Source organism: Sciurus carolinensis, chromosome 8, assembly GCF_902686445.1.
Source record: "Sciurus carolinensis chromosome 8, mSciCar1.2, whole genome shotgun sequence".
Lineage (NCBI taxonomy): Eukaryota > Metazoa > Chordata > Mammalia > Rodentia > Sciuridae > Sciurus > Sciurus carolinensis.
Window position 1 is genome coordinate 114,644,920 of NC_062220.1, and position 15,136 is coordinate 114,660,055.

Genomic DNA, 15,136 nt, shown 5'->3' on the forward strand with positions numbered 1-15,136 from the left:
CAAATGTTTTCTCTGATATGCTGATGTTAATTCACAACAAGACGGGGGACACTAGGGAAGAATAGTTACTATAGATTAGGTAGAGGGGAGTGAAGGGAGGGGAACAGGAAGGGTAGTAGAATGAATCAGACATTATTATCTTATGTACATATATGACTGTATGACCGATGCGATTCTACAACCTGTACAATCAGAAAAATGAGAAATTATACCCCATTTATGTATGATATATCAGACGAGATGAGGTGCATTCAGGGTGGTATGGCCATAGATTATGTATGATACATCAAGGTGCATAAATGCATTCTACTGTCATGTGTAACTAATTAGAAAAAAAAATTTTTTTTAATTTTTAAATTGCCTGGTGGGAATAGCAGTTCACATTGTGGCCAAAAAGGTATTGTTTCCATAGCCCAGTTCCTGGGTCTTTCACAGGTGATGGTGACAGGGACCCAGTCAACAATCAGTTTGGGGGAGGTGAGGGATGTGGAGGATAGGGAGATGGGGAGGGGAGAAGGGTGACCTGGGCTTTCCCAGCAGTAGGCGGGAGGGAAGGAGTTTGCCTGGAAGGTCTATAAGCAGGGGGCCCTTTGATGAAAATGAGTTTTAAACTGAATTCAGGGAGCCAGACCCTGGCTGGTGAAGGGGAGAGAAGGAGGTGCATGCAGAAGGCTAGGAGAGGGAGAAAACATGGAATTGAGTGATTGATGGGGAGGAGAGAGACCTCAGGAAAACAAGAAGACGGGTGGGGATTTGGGACCTTGTTGTGGGGGGCAGAAAGCAGGAGTGCAGCTTGAAGGAGGATGACAAGTTTGGTTTTGAGTCACCCCAGTTCTCCCTGGAACTGGGAAGGGGACTAATCAGGCCTTGGGAGATGATCAACCTGGAGATGGTGGTTTAGGGTTTCCTTCAATCATGACTCACAGGATGCAATATGGAGCTGACAAATCCTCCTAGATGGGGCACCTGAGACCCTTCCCCAGAGTCTGGACCACCCTCCTCTGCTTCCTGGGGAGTGAGGACTACTTCAATTCAAAGCTGGCTCAGATGCCCCTCCCCGGAGGGTGGCGGTGAGAGTCAGGGGCAGGCACACCAGACTGCCCAGTTCTTCTACAGATCAACCTCTGCACTCTCCGTGGGCAACCTCAGTGCCAGCCACAGCACCAGCTCCCCTTCCGCTTCAGGAAGTTGAGTGTGCCTGGCTTTTGGTGTCTGTCACCTCCCACCCACAGCTTCCCAGCAGCCGAGGCCAAGGAAAGCCCCCTTCCTGGCTGCTGGGGCAGGGCAGATGTGAGTGACAGCCAGCCGCCTGCTGTTGACAAGACCTGGAGTCAGTGACAGCAGGGCATCAGGATGGCACCTGTGTAGGAGGGGGGGTCCTGGTGTGCTCACTCCCAACTTCCCCCATTGATATGGTTGCCTCTTCTTCGGCCTGGGAGGCTGGGACCCCCTGTCCTGCTCCTCATTGAGCTCCTACTGTGTACAAGCACCATGCCGGGTGCCAGGACAGATCAGGAGCAAAACAGATGGTGACTCTGCTCTCAGCAGCACCAAGGGAGGCGGTCAGTACTGCAAATACCATCGAGGAGTGGCCCCAGATGGGACAGTTTGGAGAAAACATGTAAACGAGTTGTTGGACCCAGATCACAGACAAGTGAGGAGGAATTGCTGAGAATGCACCCTTGAGCTGACAGCTGAAAAGGAGGGGCACTAACATGACAAAAAGACAGGGAACAGCATAGAGAGAGGGAACAGCATAGGGGGAGACCTTATGGTAGGAGGAAGGTCCAGGTAAATCAATAGCCAAAAGGTAGCCAGTAGCAAGAATCCTGGGGGAACAGAAAGTTCAGCATGAGGCAGCGGTGGACTCTTACTAGGTACTTGGTAAATAGACTGTAATACATTGGGTTGGGTGACTCAGAGGGAATCAGAAGACTGGAGTTCCAGTCCCAGTCCTGCACTAATACTTTGTGATGTTGGGCAAGATGCTGCCCCTCTCTGAGTCTTTTGATAAATCCTGCTGCCCTTACTCACTCTACTCTGATTCTTGAATGCTGAGAACCTTTGCCCTAGCTGTTCCCATCACCCCTTCAGCACGTCATTCAGACCACAGCATGGACGTCATCTCTCCAGACACTGTTCTGACCACCCACATCGCCCGAATCTCAGTCTCTATATTACTTCACCTCGCTTCATTTTTGCTGAGCTCATATGCTAATATCGGATGCTCCTGTTGGTTCTTTTGTTTGTCTCTTCTCCGTCTGCCCCTTGCCCCGGAGCTCAGTGTCTTCAGGGATTCATGCAATTGAAAGCCAAGTTGCAGAGGCGGCGGGTGGAAGGGTACCAGCAAAATACTCTGCTCTGGAGTCCAGGGGGCCTGAATTCAAACTGTGCCTACTCCCAGTTAATTTGCATTGTAGACAGAGGCAGGCCACTCAAACTCTCTGACTCTCAGTCTTCTCCTTTGCAAGGTAGATCATACAGATTGCAAAGTCCCTCTCAGGTTCTCTCCCACCCCCTTTGGCAAGTCCTGTTCCCCTCTTGGCCCCCAATTCCAGGAAGTGTGGGTAGCTGGGACTGATGCAGGTCAAGTTCACCTTTTTTTTTTTTTTTAGCAATGCTGGGGTTTGAACCCAGAGCCTAAATTCACATCCCCAGTCCTCCCCCTTGTTTCCATAAAACACACACATAAAAGAACACCAAAAATTTATTACATGCCTAAGGTGTGCAGTTATTAAACTCCAAGTTCATCTTCTTTTGTTGACTCTTCTCTTGTAGCTGCTGCCTCAGCATGTTCTTGGCCTATAGGTATCTCTCTAGAGGAGGGACCCCGGGCATCAATCAGGAGGGGGTCATTTCCTAGGGATCAGATGGAAACCTAATTCCCTGAGGCCCTTTGGGAAGCAGTTTTAAGCACACCAAGTCACAGATTCTGTCTGAAACAAGATCTGTTATGATCTCTCCCATTCCACAGATGAGGAAATAAGGATTCTGAGACTCATTAATTTGTCCAAGGTCACCCAGACAGACGGAAAAAGGCTAAGGAGAGACTTTGAACTCAGCCAGGTCTGTCTGATTCATGCTATGGTTCCTCCCCCGCACCCCCTCCCAGGCTATTGCTCTGTCCACACTGCCATTCCTTTGTATCTGCAGCATTTGCTGGGCAGGGTGGTGGTAGCAAGGCTGTGGCTGTGAACTCACACATAGATTCATTCCATAAATGCTGAGGACACCTACTGTGTTCCAGGCACCAGATGTACCTATGTCCCTTCAGGCATGAGAGGACACACAGGCACACATCTATGCTTGCACTTTTGGACTTGTGCAGAGATACACCCACAGATACACACACACACACACACACACACACACATATCCGGAACACCAACATCCAGGCTTTAAGATGATTCAAGAGCCAGGAATGTTAGTACATGCTTATAATTGTGGTTCAGGAGGCTGAAGCAGGAGGATTATGAGTTCAAAGCCAGCCTCAGCAACTTAGCACCGACCTAAGCAACTTAGTGAGACCCTGTCTCTTAATAAAATATAAAAAGGGGACTGGGAACATAGCTCAGTGGTTAAGTGCCCTTGGGTTCAATCCCTGATACCAAAAAAAAAAAAAAAAAAAAAAAAAAAAAAAAAGTGAGGCAAGAAAAATACACACATATAAAAAATACACACACTAACACCCATACCCTTGTCACACACCCACAGTAGCCCACAGCAGTTCACACTCTCCAACCTCCCTCCGTCCTCTCTTGCTCCTCTACCCTAACACCCTCAACCCCAGTATCTCAAGGGAAACTCATTTAGCTATTAAAAATAATAAGAAGAAATATGAAATGTTTCCCTGGTCAGAGCCCCGGGCTGGCTGGGGCATGTGATTTCTCTTCCTGATTGAGCACAGACCTCCAATCCACCCCCAGGGCATGAAGAGACAGAGACGGGAGCTTTAGAAACCAGCAAGTTTTAAATATATGTTAGCACAATATTAACATTAAATACACATCATAAATAAGCCTTATAAATACAAAACTGATTAAAAACTGATAAAAATCAATAAATTAGTCATGTTGCTCCAAAGAATCTGCCCAGCAGCTTCTGGGACCCCCTCCAGGAGGGTAATGGTCTCAGCATGAGAAAATTCCATAACACACCACCAGGGGGAGCAGCCAGCAGCGAGGACCCAAGACTGGGTGCTTCCGGGCACTGGGAGAGAACTCAGCTTGCACTCATCCCATGGCCATTTGCACCACATGTCCAAATTTACAAAGAATTTGATGTCCACCCTCTGTCACGGAGTCTCAGCAACTGACAGCAGAGGGATTTTTATATAGTCCCCTGGCTCCCCAAAGAAAAAACTAAGATCCTGAGAGGTAAAAATGACCCGTCCAAGGTCACACAGTAAGTGGCTGGGCTGGGACCTGAGAACCCTTTCCCTAGACTTCAAGATCAGTGCTCCTTCTAGGACACCCCTCCCCAGTCACAGCTGCCTAAAATGAGGTCACTCAGATGTCCAGGTGTCTGGCCTGAGCATTGATGAGGCATCAGAGGTCAGTTCAAGCCCTGACCTCCCTCTCAGAATCCTGCCACCACGGAAAGGAGGAAGTCTGGGGTCAACAGCCCTGCAAGTCATAAGAGGGAAGGGCTGGCTGGCCTCTGGGGATCTGGGGGGAGGGGGGCAGTCAGCCCAGCCATGAGTCAGCTTGTGTCATCAGACCCCTGAATCAATGGAAAGTCGATCCCGCGTGGCCTGACCTGGCCACCCCACCAGGACTGGGAAACTTGAGGCTGGGGGTGCAACGGCCTGACTCTATCTCCTCAGCCCAGAAGAGGTAGCAGGTGCCCAGCCAGCTCCTCTCCTTAAAGTGCGCTTCTGTGTCGTAGGGAATGGAGCAGAGCCGGTTTGAAGACCCAGGGAGGCAGCATCCTGCCACGTCTGGCTTCCAAAAAGAACCTCCTATATCCTCCATCTGCAAGGTGCACCCCTTAGGCTACCAGGGAAGTTGCCCCCGAGGCACAGGCCTCTTGCCCCTCCTGAAGAGCCTGGTCCTGTGGACCCCCTTGTGCAGGGCCCGGCGTGGGCTGTGTCTCCGGCTCCGGCTCGGGCTCTCCCCCCACTCCCTGAATACCCACCCCACTGAGCCCATGAAGCGATGGTAGCCACGCAGGAACCTGCAGCCCTCCAGCTTGGCTTGAAAGACATCCAGGGTAGAAGTGAGCTGCAACCAGGACCCTGGGCCTGTCTGCATGGGCTCAGCCGTCTCAGAGGAGCCACCAAGCAACCAGGACATACAGTGGATGTTGTTCCTGATGCCTTGTATGTTCTGCCTGGCTGTCTCCAGTTCTTTCAAGTCCTGTTGTTCTAAGAGTTGCTTCTGTAAAGCAACTAGTCCTTTCAGGACTCGGTCCAGTGTGGCATTGACAGTCCGCAGGAAGCTTCGCTTGCTCAGTCCCCGCAGTGCATCCTTGCTGGGGAAGGCCCCAGGGTGCTCTGTGCAGGACCCTCTCAGGATAGGTGTGTTCAGGCCTTGGAGGTGTATCTGGGGGAAACAGGAGAATCAGAGGGTGCATACTGGAGCCCCTCCCCCCACAACCACACACATAGAATAGTCCACCCTGACTGGCTTTGAAATGCTAAAACTGATTCTCCTCTATCTGATCTTCCCACTGGACAAATGAAGAAACTGAGGCCCAAGGGACGACAGACTCTGCCATCACCAAGGGCAGGGCTGGAGGGCTGTTGGGAGCTGGTGAGAGTAATTGGGTGAGGGCACATCAGTAGGGAATGGGGGGCTTCAGGAGGGCAGGATCTGTTTTGCTCTCTGCTGCATCCGGGTGCCTAGAACAAGGTACCTGGCAGGTGTGCAATGAGCATGCTCAACAAGCAATGGAACAAGGAATGGAGTGGGAGCTAGGGAAACTCGGCTTCTCGGGATTAGGCCTGGAATAACTCTAGGACTCAGTTTCCCCACCCACTCCTACATTGAGCGGGGGCTTGCTAACCCCCACGATTCTCCGAGGCTCAGAAGCTACAAGGGGTCAGGTGCTCACATAGGGCTCCAGGAGTGAGCTGGTGTCCTCCGTGAGGTGCGCCTGCCTCTGGAGCTGGCTGAGGAGGTGCTGGTAAGGGCCCACACAGCCACGCATGGCTGCTGCCGTGCTCAGGAGCAGGAGTCCGAGGACCAGACCTGGGACGAAGAAGGACGGGGGGGTCACCTGACTTGGAGAGGAAGCCACAGGCAGGAACCTCAGGGAGGGACTCGAGAGCCCCAAAAGGTATATCCCCTCAGCCCAGGGTTTGTGCAGACAGGTGGCACTGTGGGGCCACCACCACCCTCCCAGTGAGTCACTGCACGGAATCTGAAACAGGGTGGGAAGGGCCAGGACAGTGGCTGCCATTTACCAAGTAGGTCTTTAAGTGGAAGTTGCAGCACCCATTCCTGCTGGAGCTCAATCCTGCCTACGTCAAGATCCTAACCTCAGGAACTGACAGCAGATGGCCAAGTTGGAACTAGCTCTCTACAAGACCTCTGGGCTAAGGGCTGGCTCCTCTCCAGGACCCAGACTTGTCAGCCACCCTGAGCTCCCTGCAGCAGGCTCTAGTCCTCCACTGCAGGTGTACTTGAGAGGGTTTTGGGGTGGCAACCCCAGAGCAGCTGGGTCCCCTATGTACAGAACCTGAAGAGGTTACCTCTCCATCTGAGTGGTCAGTCAGAAAAGGATATGGGAGATCATTCAGTGCCTGTGCCCACTTTACTGACAGGTAAACCAAGTCCCAGGAGAAGGGCTTGCCCAGGTCACACAAGGCCACAGCTCTCCCCAGACTGCCATGCCTTCCTCCTATTTCCATAACTGACCACTTCTACCTGGCGCACCAGGATGCTTCCAGCCTGTTAGAAGGCTGCAGGGGGCTGGTGCAGTTGTGGCCCGCTGCCCCCACCCCCACGGCCCCAGCAGCCACGTGGTCGGAAGGGGCCTATGGCGCAATGGCCCGGAAGACAGTGACACCATCCTTCCCTTCCTACAAACCGTTCAGTCCCTTGGGGAGGACTGGCTGCTGGGGAGGCCTGAGAGAACGGGCGCCCAAGTGTGCCATCCACAAGGTGCCCTCACCGGCTCCCCAGGTATCTGTGACCAGACTCTGGCTGTGGGTGGGGAGGTCTGTGGTGTGCGTATGACAGGATGCACATGAGACTAGGCATCTGCAGGGCGTGTGGCAGGGACCAGGTGAGGCTCCGAGGAGCACTTGCCCTCTTCAGGTTAAGGCTCTGGTGATGTCACAGGACTCACTGTGCCTGCCGCAGTGTGGGTGTGGCTTGTGTGCTGTGTGATTGTCTGGGCTCCAAGGCCCCGGGGCCTGACTGACTGGAGAATCCATCCCAGACCTTGAGAATCAAAGCAGGGTAAGAAGGAGGCCCCATCGGAACACATATTGCCCCACTTCTCTGACTAGCTAGTAACTTCCTTCCCTTCCCGGAACATCTTCCTCTTCTCTTCTGCTTCCCTGGCCTCTTCCCAGTTCATCCTCTTCCCTCATGCCTTGTTCCCCGAGTTGTTTCTATTTCACCTTCCCCTGGAAGCCCTCCAGGGATACCCGCCATCTGTAGGGATGCTGGGTTCTCAGTGGACCCCTTCCTTTACCTGACCTCTTGGCTCTCTCCTCTCCTCAGCATCCTTCTGCCTGGTGACTGCCGGCCCCAGCTCTCAGAGGGCAGAGGGTGCCCTGCTACCCACCAGCACCCTGGGCACAGCAAGCAGGTGCTGGTACAGAGGAAGGAAGTACTTACTGAATAGCGTCCTCCTCGTGAGTCGCGCCCGCATGCTGGGTGCCCGCGCTCTGGCCTGCGCCTACTGGGGGTAACACCTCCCTGCTGGGAGCCCTGCGGGCTGCCAGCCACTTTATGCCCGCTGGGGCGATTGGCCAACACCTCGTGAGGTGGGTGGGGAGGGGGTGGGGGGAGGGCAGGCCTTCTGGGAACATGACCCCAAAAACCAAAGTTTCCACGGCGGCCAATGGGTGCTGGGTGCTGCGGCATGCCCGCTCCTCCTCCTGTTTTCTTCGAATTCGTTCTTCGAGGTCAGCCCCACACCCAAGGATGATGCAAACTGCAGCCTCGGCCTTCTTGGGGAGAATGGGAATCAAGGGGGTCCATGCCATCTTCAGGAGTCTGGGCCCAGGGTCAGAGGGAGGGGCCACCAGCCAGGCCTGCAGAAGCCCGGGCCAGTCTCTTCCCAGGAGCCATTAGCCTCGCAGGACACTGAGGTTTGGGGCTGAGGGGAGCAAGACATCTTCCTTGTTGAGTGCCCTTCCCGCCCTCTCGCTGGGGCTGTTGGGACATCTGTGAGCGGAAACCACTGGGCTCTGGGCACAGAGCCAGCCCCAGGCTGGCAGCCCCGAGATTGTGGTTCCAGCCCCAGGACTAGCATCCCCCAGCCCAGCTCTCCCTCTTCATTCCCTCAACGGGCACAAGCCTTCCCATCCTAGGTACGCCCAACACACACACAGGCAGGCCCTTCTTTGTAGACAGGGACCTTAGGGGAGAACTAGACACCTGGAGCAAGAGAAACAGAAGACCAGGTTTTAAGCTTTCTGACATGCTGTGTGGCCTGAGATAAGTCACTTAACCTGTCTGGGCCCCAGAAACCCAACCTGTAAAATGAGGAAGACAAAAGCATTTCCCGACCCACCTCACAGGGCTGCTGCCATCATGGACATAAAAGGCAAAACCCTTTGAAGGAAAAAGAAAAGACGAAACTCTAATTCCAAGTACTAGCTGTTGTGGGGGGGGGGTGGGCGGGATGAGGGGTGGAGGAGATGGGGAAGCTGTGAGCTCAGAGGGGAAGCCAGGGAGGGGTAGCAGAGTTGCGCGGTGACAGTTGGAGACCAGGTTTCACTTTCTCTGAAAGATAGCGATCGCGGGTTGGTCCTCTGCTTCTTGAAGGCATCTGAACATGACAAGGAAGGGGCCCTGGAGACAACGCCTCTCCAGTAACCTGCTCCTTTCTGTGGGGTAAACTGAGGCCCGGGGATAAAGGTGGACAAGGTGGTTCAGGAGATAGCCCAGGGCCTGCAGGCCATGCCTTGGCAGCTCCAGCACAAGCCCCAGGCCCGGAAGGTGGACAGTTGGGAGGCAGCTCTCAGAAGGCTGGAGAGCTGTCAGCCAGGCCTGAGTTGCAGGAAGCGGGTGCATGGCTCCTGCAGAGTCTTCAAGGAAAGCCAGTGAGGCCCGATCAAGGCTGCCCCACCTGCTTGCCACCTCTGCCCACATGCCCACCGCCACTCCTGTATCCATCAAGAAGCTTGTATTTGGTCCCACTTTGTGCCAGACGCTCCCAGGTGCTGAGGATTCAACAGTAGGCAAAATCAGACAGTCCATGCCCAAGGGGCTGCTCTACATCCCCATCCGCGCCCCACACCCTGTGGCGCTTGCCACACAAGGCCCAATACCCCACCTTCGCCACCCCCACGGGCCAGTTCTGGATCCTCATCCTGAGAATACCGCTTCCACTAAATTCCCCGTCTTCATCCACCCCCACAATGCCTAGGGCCCTGGCCAAGTCAGGATCCTTCTCCATTTCACATCCCTGATCTCATCTTGCAACAACCTCTAGAGGAAGATTCCTTAGCTTGCTTTGATGAGGAGATGGAAGCTTCCAGAAGTCCAGGGGCCTACTCAAGGCAGGGGAGCCAGATGGGGCCACAGAGCTCCTTGCCCCTCTCAGCAACTGCTGACTGCCTGCCACACTTAGGGAGTCTCACCCTTGCATTTTTCTATTCTACCCACAGTCCAAGGAGGCCATGTTGCCTCCCCTGTTGCAAGACCTCTCAGGTTCAGAGAGGGGTGCTTGCTTTGCCCAAGGTTACCCTGCAAACAGTTAAGAGGGCATTCAAACCAGGCCTGTCTAATTTGAAGGACCACACTCTGAGCATGGGGCTAGTCAAAGTGTTGTACCCAGGTCACAGTCCCGAGAGACCAAGGTCACCAAAGGCAAGGACAGCTTGTGTATTAGTTTGCTGGGGCTGCCAAAAGGGAAATACAAACATCCCCTGGTTTCCACAGGGCTTGGTTCTAGCACATCTGAGTTTGTTCAAGTCCCTTATATAAAATGGTAAAATATTTGCATAGGATTTAAGACACATCTTCCCACATACTTGTGTGTGTGTGTGTGTGTGTGTGTGTGTGTGCGTGCGCGCGCGCGGTGCTGGGGATCGAACCCAGGGGCACTCTACCAGTCCAGTTACACTCCCAGTCCTTTTTATTTATTTATTTATTTTTATCTTGACACAGGATCTTGCTAAGTTGCTGAGAGCCTCACTATGTGGCTAAGCCTTGCAGTCCTCCATCCTCAACATCCTGAGTCACCAGAATTAGAGGTGTAGAGCCACCATGTGTGGCTCCTGTATACTTTAAGTCATCTCTAGATGACTTATACTACTTAACACAATGCAAATGCTTCCTACACAGTTGTTATACTATATTCTCAAGGGAATAATGACAGGGGAAAAAAATCATATGTGTTCAGAACAGACAAAACCATTGTAACCCTAACCACATTGCCATCTGCAGGTGGTTGAATCTAATGATGTGGAACCTCCGGATACAGAGGGCCGACTCTACCACAGGCAGGGTGGCTTAGACAACAGACATTTATTAGCTCTCAGCTCAGCTCTGGAGGCTAGAAATTTGAGCTCAAAGTGTTCATAGGTTTTTTTCTTCTGAGGCCGTTCTCCTTGGTTTGGGTATACGATCTCCTCTCTCTCTCTCTTTCTATCTCTCTGTCTCTCTTTGGTATTGGGATTTAACTCAGAGGTGCTTTACCATGGAGCCACATCCCTAGCCCTTTTTACTTTGAAACAGGGTCTCACTAAATTGCTGAGGCTGACCTTGATCTTGCAATCCTCCTGCCTCAGACTCCCAAATCATTGGGATTACAAGTGTGTGACACAGCTCCTGGCTCTGTCTTCTTGTCTTCTTACCTGGTCATCTATTGGTCTGTGTTGTCGACGTCCTAATCTCCACTTTTTATAAGGACACCACTCAGATCAGCTGAGGGCCCACCAATAGAATCATTTTTACCTCGATTACCTCTTCAAAGGCTCTGTCTGAATATAGTCACATTTTGAGATACTGTGAATTGGGATTTTACACACATGAATTCAGCAGGACATGATTCAGCCCATAACAGCTTGTAAGAGGAGGCACCATGGGAAGGCCACAGGGAGTGGGGACGCTGGCTGAGGGTCCAGCACTGGGAGATGCAGAAGGACAGGGAGTGGCCAGGAGGTGCAGAAGCCTGGACTCAGGACCATTCAAGCAAAGTGTGAGGGAAGGTGCGTCAGCGTTTCTGGTGAGGTCAGTGCCCAGTGACGTCCCTCTCGCCAGCAGGAAAAGCTTGCAACATGGCCCAGCCAGTATAAATAGGATCCCCAACCACAGGGCCCAGGGCTGTCCCCTCTTCCTGGGCCACGTCAGGCAGGTCCGCGTGATTTGGAGAGGAAGAGAGGACAGGCTTGGTTCCTCAGAACGGCTGTTTCCCAGTCTTTCCGGCCCACCCTCTAGCTCTGGGGGCCCTGCCCCTTCAAATGCAAGAACAGGACCTGACGAGGCCTGCAGGGAGCAGATCAAAACTGGGGACAGGGGCACGCCACTGGTTGGAGAGAAGGTGGCCCCCCACCTGCCGAGTTGGAGGTGAAGACCAACTCAAGTTCCAGTTTCAATCTGCTTGAGAGCCCAGTGTTCTTGGTTCAGTTATCTGCCCTTTCTGAGCCTCAGTTTCCCCTTAATAAACAGTGACATAATAACAACAAGAGACAAACAATCCAATTTAAAAATAAGCAAAGGAGCCAGGTACAATGGCATATTCCTGAAATCCCAGAGACTCATTAGGCTGAGGTATGAGGATGGCAAGTTCAAGGCCAGCCTCAGCAACTTATTGAAGACCTATCTTAAAAAAAAAAAAAAAAAAAAAAACACAAAAAAACAGACTGGGAATGTAGAACACCCCCGGAATCAAGCCCTATCATAGTAGTAGTAATAATAATACAGAAGGCACATTATGGCCAGTGATATGTAAATAATAATAATAATAATACAGAAAGAAAGCTGGGTACAGTGATGCACACCTGTAGTTCTGGCTACTCAGGAGGCTAAGGCCAAAGGATCACAAGTTCAAGTGCAGTCTGGGCAACCTAACCGACACTCTATCTCAAAATAAAATAAATAAAAAGGACTGAGGATGTGGCTCAGTGGTATAGCACCCCTGGATTCAATCCCTAGTACTGCAAAAAAAAAAAAAAAAAAAAAAAAGGAGGGAGTTGAATAGACATTTCTCAAAAAAGTGATATTCAAGCTGGGCATGGTGCCACCCACCTATAATCCCAGCAAGTCAGGAGGCTAAGGCAGAAAGATTGCAAATTCAAAGTCAGCCTCAGCAATTTAGCAATGCCCTAAGCAACTTAGTGAGACCCTGTCTCAAAATAAAAAATAAAAAGGGCTGGGGATGTGGTTCAGTGGTTAAGCGCCCCTGGGTTGAAATCCCAGTACCAAAAACAAACAAAAAATAAATAAAATAAAATAAATAACAGGCAAATGGCCAAGAAGCACATGAAAAGATACTCAATCATGAGCCATCAGGAAAACACAAATCCAATGTTGAGAGACCACATCGCTCCCACTAGGGTGGCCATAATCAAAGACAATAACAAGTGTTGACAAGAATGGGGAGAAATTGGAAGCCTTGTACACTGCTGCTGGGAATGTAAGTTTGGCATTTCTTCAAGTGATTAAACACAGAGATATCATAATGGAACAATTCCACTTAGATCTATAACCAAGAAAACTGAAAATATACATCTAAAATAAATTATAAAAACAGAAAACATTTATCCACACACAAAACAACTGGTAGAAGCAATTATTTTCAATCACCAAATAGCACAAACAACCCAAATATCTGTCAATAGGAAATGGATAAAAAAAATGTATCCTGATCAATAATATGAGGGATGTTATAAAGTCATAAATAGAAATGAAACGCTGATCTTACTATGACACAGATGAACCTTGAAAATACATTGCTAAATGAAAGATGCCAAAGAGAAAAGGCCACATATTGTACGGTACCATTTATACATAATGTCCAGAACAGGCAAATCCAAAGAGAGAGAAAGTAGATTAGATGCTGTCAAGAGTTGGGGAATCCAGCATGGGAAATGACAGCTACAATGTATGTGGGTTTTTGAGGAGAGGGGTAAAAAAAAAATTCTAGAATTAGATAATGGTGATGATTGCACAACTTTGAATATACTAAAAAACACCAAGTTACATAAAGTTGATGGTATATGAATTGCGTCTGAAATTTTTAAAACATCATAGCAAAGGCTACCGCTTAGGGTTGTCAGTGTCATTCAGTAAGATGACCCTGACCCATAGCAAGTGTCTGGTAAACACTTCGGGGCAGACAAAGGCGTACATTTGCTTATGTCACAGGGTGACTTTGAGGGTGATTGGGAAAGGCATTGTTACATAAACCCCAGAATATACAAGGCCCAACTGGGAGGTCAGCGAGGTCACCCTGGGCCAGGGGCATCCCTCAGCTAACAACCTGATGCCAAGTTCTTCTGGGACCTAGACAGTCCACAGGTACAGGAAATCATGTCCCCGATGTGCCCAGTGGCTTCCCCAAGTTGGATAACTGACCCCCCCTTGGGACATGAACACCTATTCAGGGAAGTACAACTGAGAGGGAGAGAGAGACAGAAAGAGAGAGAGAGGGAGGGAGAAAGGGGGTGGGGGAGAAAAGACCTCCCTTGAACTCCATAGCCTCTTACTGGTCTCTTACTGGTCATGTTCATGGCTCCTCAGAACAGGCCCTGCCACAGGGAACCCCCAGGCTGGAAGGAAGTGGGATGACCATAAGCAACTGACTGCATGGCAGGAAATGAGGTGCTACCCTGCCATTGATTCTCAGGGCAAGCCTGGGACACCCCTGCTGCCCTCTCAGGTCCTGTTAGGTAAAGGGACTAACCAGATGACCACAGAAGGCCCACAGCCCTACAGAGCCCAACAGAGTCCCTTAACTGCACTAAGTACTAAACATCATGCTAAATAAAAACAACCCTAAACATTAAAGGGGATGATGGAGTCCAACTATGTCCTGACTTTTCTCACCATGACAACATAAAACACCTATTTTGAAACATCAGATTCTTGCCCAAAATGTTTGGGTACCCCAGATACCAAGTCAGGCATATTTCTGGAGTGCCTTTGTGTGCCAGGCCTAGTACTGCACATTTCCTGTGGGATACGTTGTCGAACCCTCGTGACCGTGTTGGGAAGTAGATATCATTGTCTCGGGAAACCGAGGCCTTAGAGGCAGAGTCCTGAGCGGGAACAAAGACTGGCTGGAGCCCAGGCAGCCCTCCTAGAGCCTCCTGAGTTCACCAGCAAGCCCAGCAGACCATTCAGAAAGATGCTGCCAAGTGCTTCAACAGAAGCAAAAACAAAGGTTCAAACAGTAGACGAAGGGGGATTCGCTGCTCACAAGGGGAAGCTGGTCTGGGCGAAGCAGGGAGGCACAGGACCAGGTGAGAGAAAGGTGGATATAGCGGAAGTCTGAAGGGGATGGAGGAAAATAAGGAGGGAATGGGTCATTCACACACACTGGGCTTTCCTACCCTTCTAGTCCCCAGGGAGGGGTTTATACGACACAGCCTTTTTGTATCCCCTTGCTTCAAACACTTCCCTGACTTTCTGTTGCCCAAATCATTACCATGCCACCAGGCTCTGCCCACCTCCCCAGCCTCTCTTGAACCTCTCTTACTTGCCACCTTCTATGACCCTTCTTGGTCCCTCAGTGGACCTCAGGGCCTTTGCACTGCTGTTCCCATTTCCTGAACATTCTGCCTACTGAACTGCCACACAAACATCGAAATTCAATCCAAGTTTTGCCTCTTTGGTGAAACCCTCCCTCACCTTCCTCTAGCCCAGGCTGGTTCTTATTCCCTGTGACCCTCCCAGGGTACCATGTGTAGCACTCTGTGTAGCACTCTTCAGAGGTGTACATTTTGAAACTGTGCATTGTCTTCCCAGTGAGACTGTAAATTCCAAGAGGTGGGCACTGTGATTGTGGC

General features: G+C 51.1%; 1 protein-coding gene across 2 annotated transcripts; it reads right to left on the reverse strand.

Annotated features, from left to right (window-relative positions):
- Positions 1 to 3,957: 3,957 nt before the first annotated feature.
- Positions 3,958 to 7,919, reverse strand: Osm (oncostatin M). Of its 2 annotated transcripts, none has more exons than XM_047561839.1 (3): positions 7,791 to 7,919; positions 6,055 to 6,191; positions 3,958 to 5,543 (listed from the first exon to the last, which is right to left on the reverse strand). In XM_047561839.1, exons 1-3 carry the CDS (start codon positions 7,822 to 7,824, stop codon positions 4,995 to 4,997), a joined length of 720 nt encoding a protein of 239 aa, XP_047417795.1. In that variant the 5' UTR covers positions 7,825 to 7,919; the 3' UTR covers positions 3,958 to 4,994. The 2 variants fall into 2 exon arrangements, with proteins under 2 accessions (XP_047417795.1, XP_047417797.1); XM_047561841.1 differs by lacking the exon at positions 7,791 to 7,919 and adding an exon at positions 7,645 to 7,761.
- Between the last annotated feature and the right edge of the window lie 7,217 nt (positions 7,920 to 15,136).

Excerpts from the sequence above, each read along its gene's own strand:
- Osm (XM_047561839.1), bottom strand. The coding sequence starts at position 7,824 with ATGCGGGCGCGACTCACGAGGAGGACGCTATTCA. Across the intron at positions 6,192-7,790 it reads CACGAGGAGGACGCTATTCA|GTCTGGTCCTCGGACTCCTG; the intron begins GTAAGTACTTCC and ends TCTTCGTCCCAG. Across the intron at positions 5,544-6,054 it reads GCTCACTCCTGGAGCCCTAT|ATACACCTCCAAGGCCTGAA; the intron begins GTGAGCACCTGA and ends TGTTTCCCCCAG.